We start from the raw sequence: 12640 nt of genomic DNA on the forward strand, positions 1-12640 counted from the left end.
TATACAGCAGAAACTAACACTACACTGTAGAGCAATTATACTCCAATAAAGATGTTAAAAAATAAATATATAAAAATGCCATAATAAAACATGAATCTTCATGGTATAACTCCTCAATATTTTGATGAAAAAATAATGTGGGTACCTATACAGTGGTGTGAGCAGTGTTTAAGAGATTATTTCAGTTTTACAAGGAATCAGCTCATTAATCTTACCTGCTCATGTGTATGGTTTGAGTCACTATGATACAGTTCAATTCCAGTGTTTGTAGAAATTGAATCACTTCCTGTGATGGTTTGGATTTGCTGGCTAGAATGGGATTGTTGATAGTGTAGAGAGTGGAAGATCTGGGGCTGTTAGACAATGTGATGATGGCACTGAACCTGAGGATAGCATTCCTAAAATACATGCACATGCCAAAAACAGTCACTCAGAATAAAAATAACTAATAAAAGAAAAGCCAACTGAATCCACTTTAAAAAATTTAATGTGTTCTTTCACAAGATAATTCAAGCCCTAGGATTTATAGTTTTAATAAGTGATATATTTTTTTTCCAATTATTCCATTGCGAAAAATTGTATTGAACTCTATTTTTATTTGACCAGGTGGCTGTAAACATCCAAATACTTACCTAAGTTGGCTAGAGAATTGCATGTTCTGATTAAATTAATATTACAGTTATACTTAACACTAAAACTAAAATGAATATTAATATTAATATTTCTTTGATGATTCAACAGGCACTTCAGGATCTAATTACAAAATAATACTGAAGATGTTGATGGATATAAATTAGAAAATAATATAATGTAGTGATTTTCAATGTCAGGAAGCATATTAGAAACACAGTGGGGGCAGGTGAAGTTCTTACGCTTGTGAAAATCAAGCATAAATTTAAAAAGATTGGAAAACAGTGACTAAGCCTTCAGATTCAGAAAACATGGATTTTAACTCTGATTCTACCACTTACTCTGTGATCTTGAGAAACTGTATATGCAACCTTTATAAGCTTCAGTTTCCTCATGTGTAAAAGTGGAGATAGTATGTACCTCACTGGGTTGCTATGAGGAGTAAATTAACTAATGTTTGTTAAGTGCTTAGTACAAAGTAGGTGGGTAATTAACATTTATTATTATTATTATCATATATTATCATTGTCATCATCATCATCAACTTAATAATCATCCACCCCATTAATTCTGTAGGTGAAAAAAAAATAACCATGAGGTCCAGAGAAGTAAGATGATTTACTTATAATGACACAAATAATTAATGGCAAAATTGGGACTGGAACTCATGATTTCTTGCTCAGAGTTCTGTCAGAACATTAAACTGAATTTGTACTGTCTTCAAAATATTTTGGAACTTCTTTTCAAACTAAATCTTTGCTATCTGCTTGCTTATTTACCATGGCTTTTTTCTGGTAAGTGTAGAGCACAGAATAAAAATAGATATCTGGTTATAGTTTGGGGGATTTCAGGTATGCTTGAATTTTCTATATTATTTTGTTATTATCCTACTTTGAAAGCAGGCACCCGAAAGCCAGTTTTCAAAGAAAAACATACTCTATTTGAATCATAATGCTACATTCATGCACGTACAATTAACTTTGAAAGTATAAATTCAATGCTCTATTTCCTTTTGACTGTTGGAAAGGTGACCTATATTAATAAAGTAAGGCACTTCAAATTTTAAGTTTTATATGGAACAATTTTCAAGCTATATTAAATGAAGAAAGCAAGATGCATAAGGATGAATATAATATGCTCCTTTTGTATAATATTTTTAATGTACATACATGTGTATTTACAAATATATACAGCTGCTTTTAAATGCATTAATAGAGCAAAAAACATTTTAAGAGTAACTGCCTCTGGGAGGAAGAACTGAGGGACAAGAGGATCAAGATAAAGAAGCTGTTTTTTCACTATATACATTTTAATTCTCTTTTCACACTCTTTTTGTACCTTTTTATACTTTTTATGCTTTGAAATTTTTTACCATGTATACAAATATCTTTTCATGTATACAAAAATTTTTTGAAAGAAAAAAATATATATATAAAGAAACACATTTTACAAGTAGACACTGCCTTGGTAGACATATAGATAATAAAGGTCATAGAATCAGTTCATAGAATTATTTTCTCTAGGCTCTTTTCAAATATGACCTACTTTACAAATATGCTAGCACTAAGTAAGAGCTCTACAGTTTAGGAGCCTGACTGTGTACTATCAGTAACTTTTGTACAAATTTTGGGGGTGAATGTATCATCTGTTCTTTTATGTTACAAAATACCTTCATACACTAGATTAGGATAAAGTCAGAGTGATAGTCAGAGAACGCTTTCACCAGTGGGGAGCTTGTACACTACTGAAGTAGAATTCCTCCTGAAAAAATAAATGTGTCCCTTAAAAAGCAGATTAGGAAAAAACTTGAAAGGACAATAAATAAAACAAAACCCATTTCTCAATCATCTTTCTTTATTAACGCATCAGTTGAATAGAATGCTGACAGTTTCTCCATCTGGGATGTCTTGTGGTTTTCTTGAGCCTATTTGGCATCTGAACCACTCATTGGTACCACTAAAGTCTTAGCAGGTTTTCAGTTTCCATTCCTCACACCTGACTACTAAAATTATTGTTCCAAAGCAAGATATTCATACATTTCTCATACTTTTGAAGTATACCACAAGCTGAGTTTTTAATGTACAAAAGATCAAACATTTCTGATTTACCATATATCTTATCTTTTTTGCTCAAGAAAAATATACACAGAGTACAATTTATATGAATTGGATAATTATCTTGAAACTGACACCACTTTACCACCCTTCTACTATAAATACCTCTTTTTTTGGACAGGTCCCATCTCCTAAGAGCTAGTCCCATTTGGATTAGTCTCATATGACATTAAACAGGTTCATCCAGACTCTGGCTTTATCCAGCTCATCCCACTGTATTTCTGTCACTGAGGAAACTCAGCTAGGTCAAAGCAGTTGTATGCATGTTTCCTTTTACCTTGGGCAGCCTCCCATGGCAGTTCCAAAACTCCCAAATCATTTAAGTCATTAATAAGAAAAGTGGACATGTAAAAGTAAATATTCTAGTTAACAGTAAGTAGCAGCAATGTTCTATTAAAGGAATTCTTCTTTAATTGTTCCAGATGCATAGCAATAATAATGTATAGGATATTCAATATTTTCTTCTAGGGCCAAGATTTAGAAAAGCTGTTTATTCTCTTTGAAACAAGAAGTTGGAAGCAGCATGAAATGATGTGTCTCAAACATTCCTTCCTATTTAAAGTGTGTCAGACATTGTTTTGGCTGTCCAGTTAGATAAAGGACAGATGTTATAATCTGGTAGCTTGAGGAAAATGCCTTTTGAAGAACTAAAATATTTTGAGAAATTTTTCTATTTGGTATCATAATGTCCAGAAATATTCTGCAGTTCTTTTGGAAAATATATATTTAATATGTACTCTACTAAACCCTTCAGACTATATACAGTTTTCCAAGCAGACTAGAATCTTAAAGATTTGGATATTTATGATCCTGAGAGTTTACTCTTTTTCATTTTTATTGGGTATCAAATGAGTAATGATGTATTAGTTCCTATGAATTGGGTAACAACTGCCCATAAATGCTCATAAAAATAAGACATGTTCTCATGCCAAGAAAAATGAAAAAAAGAGAATTTAGTATATTTTAATGTTTCAGTTGTATATGAGAAAAATGATTTTGTGATCAAAATTCATTTGATAATATTTAACTGCCTGTTTTGGGTTGAATTGTGCCTCCCAAAAAAAGATTCATTGAAGTCCTAACTCCCAGTACTTCGGAATGTGAACTTATTTGGAAACAGGGTCTTTACAGAGGTAATCAAGTTAAAATGAGGCCAACAGGATGGGTCCTAATCAAACATGACTGGTGTCCTCATAAAAAGAGGAAATTTGACACAGAGACAAACATGCACAGAGGGAAGACCAGGTGAAGACACAGAGGGAGGGTGCTATGTGACACTAGAGAATTAAAATTACGCACCTACAACCTGAGGAACACATGAGGCCACCAGAAACTAGGAGATAGGCAGGGAAGAGTTCCTTCTATAGAGGCTCAAGAGGGGGCATCGCCCTTTAAACATGGTAATTTCATAGTCCTGGCCTCCAGAACTGTGAGACAATAAATCTCTGTTGTTTCAAGCCACCCAGATTGTGATACTTTGTTACCACAGCCCTAAGAAGCTAATACACTGTCCTAGTTCAAGAGATAAATCCCAGGATTTGTCTGGGCTGCGAATGCTTGTACCCACTGAGGAGATCAATGTGAAACCTCTTCTGGTTACAGTAACAACTCTGCTTAAAGGACGGAAGGGCAGGGGGAGAGAGGAGCTCTAGATGCCATGGAATTACCATCACCCTGCTGCAGTTTTGTACTCTGTACTTGGTCTCTCAATTTAGCTTAATGGAATTTCAAAAACTGACTTCAAGCTTTAGCTTTCTAGACCTTTTACAGTATACAGTATTTTACAGATCTGTTCATAGATAGTGTTCATTTAAAAATTCACTTCATATTAAATGAATTAAGATAAAATTGCAATGTTTTATGATTTTTGTGAGCCTCGTTTAAAAGAAACATACAAAGCATTGAGATATCTATATTAAGTTCAGATTCTTAATTTTCCCCGTGACTGGACATATCTTTATTTTAGTTTCCCTTTCAGTAAAATGCGGACAATACTTCAAATGAGGAAATGGAAATGAAAGTGTTAAGGATGATACAAAGGGCTGTAGATATAATGAGGTATCATTATATAGCGAGCTTGCCTGGCACTTGACAATTGAAGGTCATTTTAGCTCTATTAAAATATTCATAATTCAAAAGTATACACATAAAATAAGCCTTAAAACAAATTTCACTTACCGGATCCGTATTTAGCTTCTCCACTTTTCTTATGGTTTTTTCATAAATGACATTATTTCCTGGAAAGAAATGGCCTCCTCTTAGGAATGGTGACAGTGGTTCCTATAAAGACAGTAAAGACTGTGTTTTGCTTTGAAAGTTACCTTTTCAGAGGAATCTGAACTTAAGCAAATATGCATTCTCCAATAAAATCTGAGGTAGTGGCAGACTTTAGGAGGAAAGTGGAATGACATCCCAAAAAGGTTCTGAGAGATATAAGGATATAGTAATAAAAATAGTCCATTTTCTCAAACAGAGCAAAATGTATCTCCCACTACATTTTACTAAGCCTAACAGTGTTTTGGGGAAATTGGAAGAGTGGTAAAGATTTTTTTTTTGTTCCTAAGGCAAGATAAGTTTCCTCTGAGGTAGACAGGCATGAGGTCAACCTCATCTAAACTGCGTTCACTGGCAAGTTACTTTCTATGCCAAAGTATTATTAGAGAAATGCAAAATAAACATAATTCAGCACCACTGAGCCATAAAGTAGGTAGAACTGTATTAAAAATTTTTTTTCTTGGAACTCAATTTGGGTTCCCTTGAAGTGTACAATTCCTACTTGTGATTACAATCAAAGCTAAGGCTCTCAGTACAAAGTATGTTTTGAATACTGAGAACAGAGTAGAGGCTTTAAGAGCCACTGTATCTCCATATAATCAACTAAATTGATGTAGGATTATCTAAGTGCTTAGAAGTTGTCACCAATGTAATAATGGGTGGTGACATATCCAAGATCTGAAAGAAACCAGGAAGGGTTAATAAGAATCAGACCAGGAGTCCAAAATAAATGTACTGTGTATTATACTCCTCTCCTTTCTTTTGGTTTTCATATGACTTTTCACTTGTATAGGGAGAGTGAGGGTTATTTTGTTACAAACCAAAAATTGCATTCATTTATTTTTGTAATGCAAGGGAACAGTAGAGAAGGGGATTGGCTAAACCTATTACCAGTTAATGTGCTTAGGACCATTTCAAAACCAACAAAATATGATAGCATTTTTGTAGTCTACTATTGTAAAAACTGTTAGAACTGGACTAAAACACTGGTTGTTGAGAAAGCAAGACACTCTTGAACCCAAAGTATACACTTCTTGTATTCAAGTTTGGATAAAGGGTGCTTTAACTTAATGTTCCTGGGATACTTTGGTAAAACAAACATATAAGTGATTCATTTTGACTAGCTGATGAATTACCAAATCTAAAGATGGATATATATTTAAAAATTCCCCTAGAAACTATTTTGTGTTTGTTTTTGTAAAAAAAAGCCTCTTTGGTAATACATGTAACACATGTTTACATTCATGTAACATGTTTAAGAGCTTACTATGCACAATACACTTTGCTAAGTATTATAAGGCATGAAGCAAAGTTAGATTATTACTAGGAGCACTGAATATTGATCAGGGTTCAAACTGTAGCCAGCAGCCTATACTTGTAATATTCTCAAGCTAAGAATGGTATTTATATTTTTAAAGGATTGTAAGTAAAAAGAAGGAAGACCAAGACCCTATATTTCTAAAGGACTATAAGTAAAAAGAAAGAAGACCAAGACCCCATGTGGCCAACAAAGCCTAAAATATTTACTATATTGCCCTTTACAGGAAAAGTTTGCTAATCCCTAGTCTAGATGATATATGAACACAAATACCTATAATACAAGGGAGAAAGAGGCAAGGGCCAATAAAAAGTACAGAGAAATAACTTATGGGATGGAATTCAGAAGAAGAAAAACCAAGTTCCATTGGCAGTGCTTGGGTAGGTTACTTGGATCAGGTAGCATTTAAGAGAAGGTAAAGGTGGGCTTTAAATATAAGGAGGTGAAAGAAAATGGTATTTGAAGTGACAGAAACAAAGTCAAGACACCAAGGTTGGAAAAGTGTAAAGTTATATGTAGGGGTCATACTTGGCAGATGGAGCTTGGTTCTGCAAGCAGTGAGATGCCTTTGAATGCTTTTAAACGGGGCTGTGATTTGAACATAGGTCTACTTCAAGAAGATTAATTGGGGAATGGAAAGAATACAGGTGAGGAGACCAGTTAGAAAATTATCCTAAATCAAGGACAGCACTTTTCAAAGAAGACTCCGAGGTCTTGAACCTGAGGAATCTACTATATGGTAAATGGGCTCAAAAACTAAAACAGTAAAAGTGGAGACACATGGAGTTTTCTGTGCTCCTGGTAAGAATCTAGGTCAGATTCATGTTTTTATTCCTCATAACACTTAGCAAAGTATATAGTGCATAGTAATCCCTTAAACATGTATTAACTTATGGCAAATAACTAGCAAAAGAACTCTTTTACAGCACACAGTTGAAAACACATGTCTGGAACTAAGTGGGGATTTCATGGCTATTGTTCTAGATTTCAGAATCATATGTTTAGAAGTTCTAGTTAAAACCATGCAATTGCTGAAAAGGCAAATGAAGATCAAAGACAGAACTACAAATCTTCAGACATATGAGAATCATAAGAGAAAAATGTCATACAGTCAAGAGAAGAGAAGTTTTTAAGAAGCAATAAGAAGGTGAGTGAAGGTATAAATGCTTCAGGGAGGTCAACAGGTGAGAAATACAAAGTAGATTGGATTTGAACTACTATGAATCTATTGGATTTGACTACTAAAATTAATGGAAATAGGTATAATAAAAAAAATTTCTGGGTTAATAAAACCTATATTCAGTTCTGCCTCTATCACCTACGTGCTGTGGAAAGTTAGGTAAGTCATTTACCTTCCCTGAGGCTCAGTTCCTTTATCATAAGGATAGTAATGCAGGGTACTTTATGCCAAGCAAAATATGTATGTTAAAGTACCTTTAATCTGTCATGTAAATATATAAAAGGCATTGGTTTTGAATAATACAGTAATATAATATTTAAAATCAATACTGGTTTTAAAATAATTTATGAGAATCTTGTTAGAACTTTTCTAGGATATCGAGTTTAAAAATACACAAAAGTAAGCTTGTTGATGACAGGAACTTTATCCATCTTAAATACCCCATAGTGAATGAACAGATGATTGGATGAGAAGGGACGATATGAACTTTTATATAAGGATATAAGCATCTTCTAATAGGGGAAAAAAATTTAACAAAAGCATGAAATTTTCTTTTCTATGAACTAAAATTCACTCTAAATGCTGAACCATTATTTTTTAAGAAGAAAAAGGACTTAGGTGCTAAGAGTATTAATTCTCCCTAAACTGTGTGTTGGACATATTTTAGATGATCTACTGAAAGAAAAACTTCTAAATTTAGGGAACTATTATTTTCCCCAAATCTATAAGAAAGTAAAACCAAATATTAATATGAATAGATCACTCTGCATAAAACAGGTCAGCAAAATTAATCAAAAGTTTTAGATTTCTAACAAATGAGTTGCTAAACAGTTTCACTATTTGGTAGCTTATTTTATTTTTCTACCTGTACATTGGAATTGGTGCCAGACCCACCCTAAAATTTAACAGGTGTTTTCAAAGATGGCTGATTTTATAATTTAATTGTTACTTTTAGAACCTCTGGGAGTAGTTCTCACATCTAACAAAGTACATATTCCCCAGCATCCACTTTACTGTTTCCAGGCCATGAAAACTTGTTGGAGAACATTTTTTTAAAAAGATTTGCTGATGTGGCTCAGTACGAATTCAAGTTATCCAACTTTAAGAGGCCCTCCGACATTCATGGTCATACTTGTATTCACCAAGTTCTCTATAACTACTGTTAACAAATATTTTTTTTTCCTCAAAGCCCCATGCTCATGTTCGTTCATTCACCTTCTACTTACTGAGAAAACCAATATAATCTGTCCAATGAGATTCCTCCATTTTCCTCCCCATCTCAAAAATCTCTTCAGTTTCTGTTCGTTCCACTCGTTATGGAATAACAGACCCCTCTTTTATCTGGAAGTCACTTCTCTGTCTGCACCTGGAATCCTATCCACTCGACTCTTCCAGAATTGTGTCCCCTTTCTTCCCTTTCTCTGCTGCATCATAACTTTTCCTTACTACTAGTTATTTCCCTATGAATCTCTCAGATCTCCAAGATTCTGTGCTACTATCCCACCTCTCCTCCTTTGACCAATATCCTTTTTAGGAGAGTAATCCTCACTTATTTCCTCCACTTTGTGATCCAGTCACCCATTAACTTTTTGCATCTGGATTTTGCCTCCATATGTATACCACAACTGCTCTCTCAAACATCACCATTGCTTTCTTAATGGTCAAACTCTATTTTCAAACCTCATCCTCCTTGGCCCTTTGGCCATTTGAGATGGTTGACCACCCCCTTTCTCTATTTGCTTCAGTTAGTCTGTGTTCACATCCCTCTCTGACCGCTCCTCTACCTGTGAAAGTGGTTCCTTCCTTCTGTTCCTTTAGAGTAGGCATTTTAGGTTCTGACCTCAACCCCTTCCATTACCCCTCAGTGATCTCACTCATTCCCGCAGCTACAAAGATAACTTTAAGAGGAATAACTCCTATATCCTTATCACAAATGTGACCTTCCTCAAGTCACTTTTTAACTGCCTGTTGGGCATCTTCGCTGCCATGTGCCTCAAAGGCTACTGGTTCAAACAGATCTCAGTCTCCCCGTTTCCAAAACCAGCTTCTCCTCTCCCCTACTTCTTACTCCTTTTAATTGGGCTACCATGTTCCCTGTAACTCAAACTGAAAAGCTTAAGTCATATGTGACTTTTCTTCTTTTAACCCCAAATCCAATATAGGTTATCAAAACTTGTCAAAATTACCCCCAGAATAACTGTCAGAAAAGATAGAGAGTGACACATTTAGTCAGAAAACCTAAGCAAGTCACACTTATTTAAGCTTTTGTTTCCACATTAGTAAAATGGTACCAATAATGATGTTCATTGTAATATTTCCTTAAATACCACAATAAATCCTTTTCTGATTTCCCAAACAAACGTGTTATCTCCAGCCTCTGAACTTCAGTAAGACTTCATCTGTATTTCTCTTATGGCATCTATCATACACCTCATCATATATTTTACATAGCTGTTTGTGGACATAATCTTATTCCCCTTCCTGAGAGGAACTGTAAGCCCCTTTGATTCAGGAACCATGTCTTATTTCCTTTTATTTTCCAATTTGAAGGCTGTAGAGTGCCATTCTCAAAGTAGGAGTCTGTGAGTGGAAAATTAATGAAAATGACTAATATAAATTGGGTTATATCTACTGATTGAATAAAAATACTTCCCCATTTCTGAGTCATGTTATATACCAGAATGCATAAATCCCTTGACTAAAATGACAATAAATGGAAAATAAGGAAGATCAGGAGCAACCAAAAATAAAAAGGCTGAACAGAGTTAGGATATCATGAGAGAAGTGGATTGAGATCAGTTTAATTATGGGGAGAAGTAAAGATTAGAGAAACTGGAAGGTGAAAGAGGATAAAGTTGCCATTTAGGAGGCTCAGCTTATTATAAGTATTGTAATTTAGCCAGAATCTTCTCCTGAGGGAATTTAAAAGAACAAACAAAAAGCCATATACTTAGATAAATAAAATGTATCTGGACAGGATTTTCAAGCTGCTCTGCAAAACCAGTTAGATTATTTTTGTTTACAAAGCATGGGGATTGAAATTTGTTTTACCCCTCAATAATGTAGAGTTAAAAGCTGAAAATGTTAAAGTTAAAATGATCATTTTTCTTTAACCCTCTGCTGCATCTTCTCCCTGAGAAACTATTTGCTTCTTTGCAGTTGAACACAACCATAATGAGGCAGGCTCAGTGTTACAAATATGTTATGTACTTGCATACATAATTCTGATTTCTCTGCTTTTGTGATTACACTCTAGCTGGTGAGGATGGGGGAGAGAAGTGGTATGTGGGTGGGTCTCTGGATCCTAGTTCACCTACATCATCAATCATCCTTAATTCCCAAATGTTCCTCTCCCATATCTGCATTGTTCAATTTCAGTCCCAACTCTGCTGTTTTGTAACCGAATGGTTTGGGGTCAATTAAGAACTTCAGTTCCAAGAAGGTTGCAACCTTGTTTTGTTCACTAGTCAATCTCCAGTTCTTGGGGTAATTTTTGGTGCATAGTGGGCAATCGATAAAAATTCACTGAATAGGTGGGAGCTTCAACAAAAATTCACTGATAGGTGGTAGTGGGCGGCCGGGCATGGAGGGGCAAAGCTGCCGGGTCCTTCATGGTGAAAGATTTGGGGGCATTTCTCTCTCCATTGTGTAGTTGATAGTTTGGACAGTGAAGAGATGGTGGACAGTGTCAAAATTTTTCTACAGAACCTTGCCAGGGGAATCAAAGACTCCATCTGGGGAATTTGTACCATCTCAAAGCTAGATGGTCAAAGTCAACAAAAGAGAGAGGAGCAGCATCGAAGAAGGGCAAGCAGTGTCCTGGCTCAGAGGAGAGCCCAGAGTATAGAGAGGAAGCAAGACAGTGAACCACATATTGTTAGAATTTTTCAGTGCTGCACTTGGAATGGCAGAGTATTCTGGTTGTCTCCTCTTGTTTTATTGAGTGTTTATTCCTGTGCTTCAGTCAGCAGTGGGCCAAATTTTGGTGAACCATCACTCCCTCGGGATGTTTTGTTGTGGCTAGAATTCTTCCTCATGTCAATTTTCAGTACTCTTTGGGTGCTCCACGTTTGTGCTTAGCAAAGTTGTGAACGCAATCTGGTTTCAGGGTATAACTGATCTGGCATTCGAGGTATCAAGGATGAAGGCTCACCATTCGTTAGTTTCAGCAAAATAATTGCTGACATGCTCTTCAACCTATTGCTGCAGGCTCTTTTTCTCCTCCAGGGGATGTTTATGAGTCTCTTCCCCATCCATCTTGTTGGTCAGCTGGTTAGTCTCCTGCACATGTCTCTTCTCTACTCGCTATACTGCTTCAAATATCGTTGGTTCAATAAAGGAATTGAAATTCACCAACAGTTGTCAAACATAGAAAGAATTGGCCTTACTACTTTGCATTTGGTTTGCCCTCATCTTTCCTCAAAGCAATGCAGTACTCCTACGTTGTCAGTGCCTGCTTCTTCTCTATCCTCGTTCCTTTATTCATTATCAGTGTCTTCCCAATTGCACCTCTTCTCCTTGGTGGTTTTCTTAAGCAACAGATTCTTCTGCAAGACAGTCTACCTGCAGTCTGCCCTGAGTAGCTCAACTTCTGCAGAGAACTTCCCCTCACCTCACCCATGCCCTGCCAAACTGAAAGCTGTTGTAGGCCACTGAGTCAACTGCCATCAAGAGGAGATGGGCGGGATTACAGGAGCACCATGGCAGCTCTTTTCCTTGTTCACTTCCCTGACCAGGGAAGGCAACAACTCTGCCAAGGGCCCTGTGCATATTCTGCTCTTTCTGAGAAATCGGGCATTTTTTGTTTAACATCTTTATTGGACTATAATTGCGTTACAATGGTGTGTTAGCTTCTGCTTTATAACAAAGTGAATCAGCTATACATATACATATATCCTCATATCTCTTCCCTCTTGCATCTCCCTTCCTCCCACCCTCCATATCACATCTCTCTAGGTGGTCACAAAGCACAAAGCTGATCTCCCTGTGCCATGCAGCTGCTTCCCACTAGCTATCTTTTTTATATTTGGTAATGTATATAAGTCCATGCCACTCTCTTTGACTCAGCTTACCATTCCCCCTCCCCGAGGCCTCAAGTCCATTCTCTAGTAGGTTTGAGTATTT

At 35.8% G+C, this 12640-nt stretch overlaps 1 protein-coding gene and 1 pseudogene across 4 annotated transcripts in view; one reads left to right on the forward strand and one right to left on the reverse strand.

The window, feature by feature from the left end:
- Window positions 1-12640, reverse strand: part of POF1B (POF1B actin binding protein) — a 101230-nt gene that overhangs the window by 57620 nt on the left and 30970 nt on the right. For all 4 annotated transcript variants that reach the window (XM_027097878.1, XM_027097877.1, XM_027097881.1 and 1 more), the window contains one exon: window positions 4923-5024. In XM_027097878.1, the coding sequence (XP_026953679.1) occupies window positions 4923-5024 (102 nt within the window). The remainder of the gene's footprint in view (window positions 1-4922; window positions 5025-12640) is intronic.
- LOC113615460 (etoposide-induced protein 2.4 homolog pseudogene) lies at window positions 11177-12172 on the forward strand (annotated as a pseudogene).

This window comes from Aethalodelphis obliquidens, unplaced genomic scaffold, assembly GCF_003676395.1.
Source record: "Aethalodelphis obliquidens isolate GAN/ISIS:26980383/991018 unplaced genomic scaffold, ASM367639v1 scaffold117, whole genome shotgun sequence".
Taxonomy (NCBI): domain Eukaryota; kingdom Metazoa; phylum Chordata; class Mammalia; order Artiodactyla; family Delphinidae; genus Aethalodelphis; species Aethalodelphis obliquidens.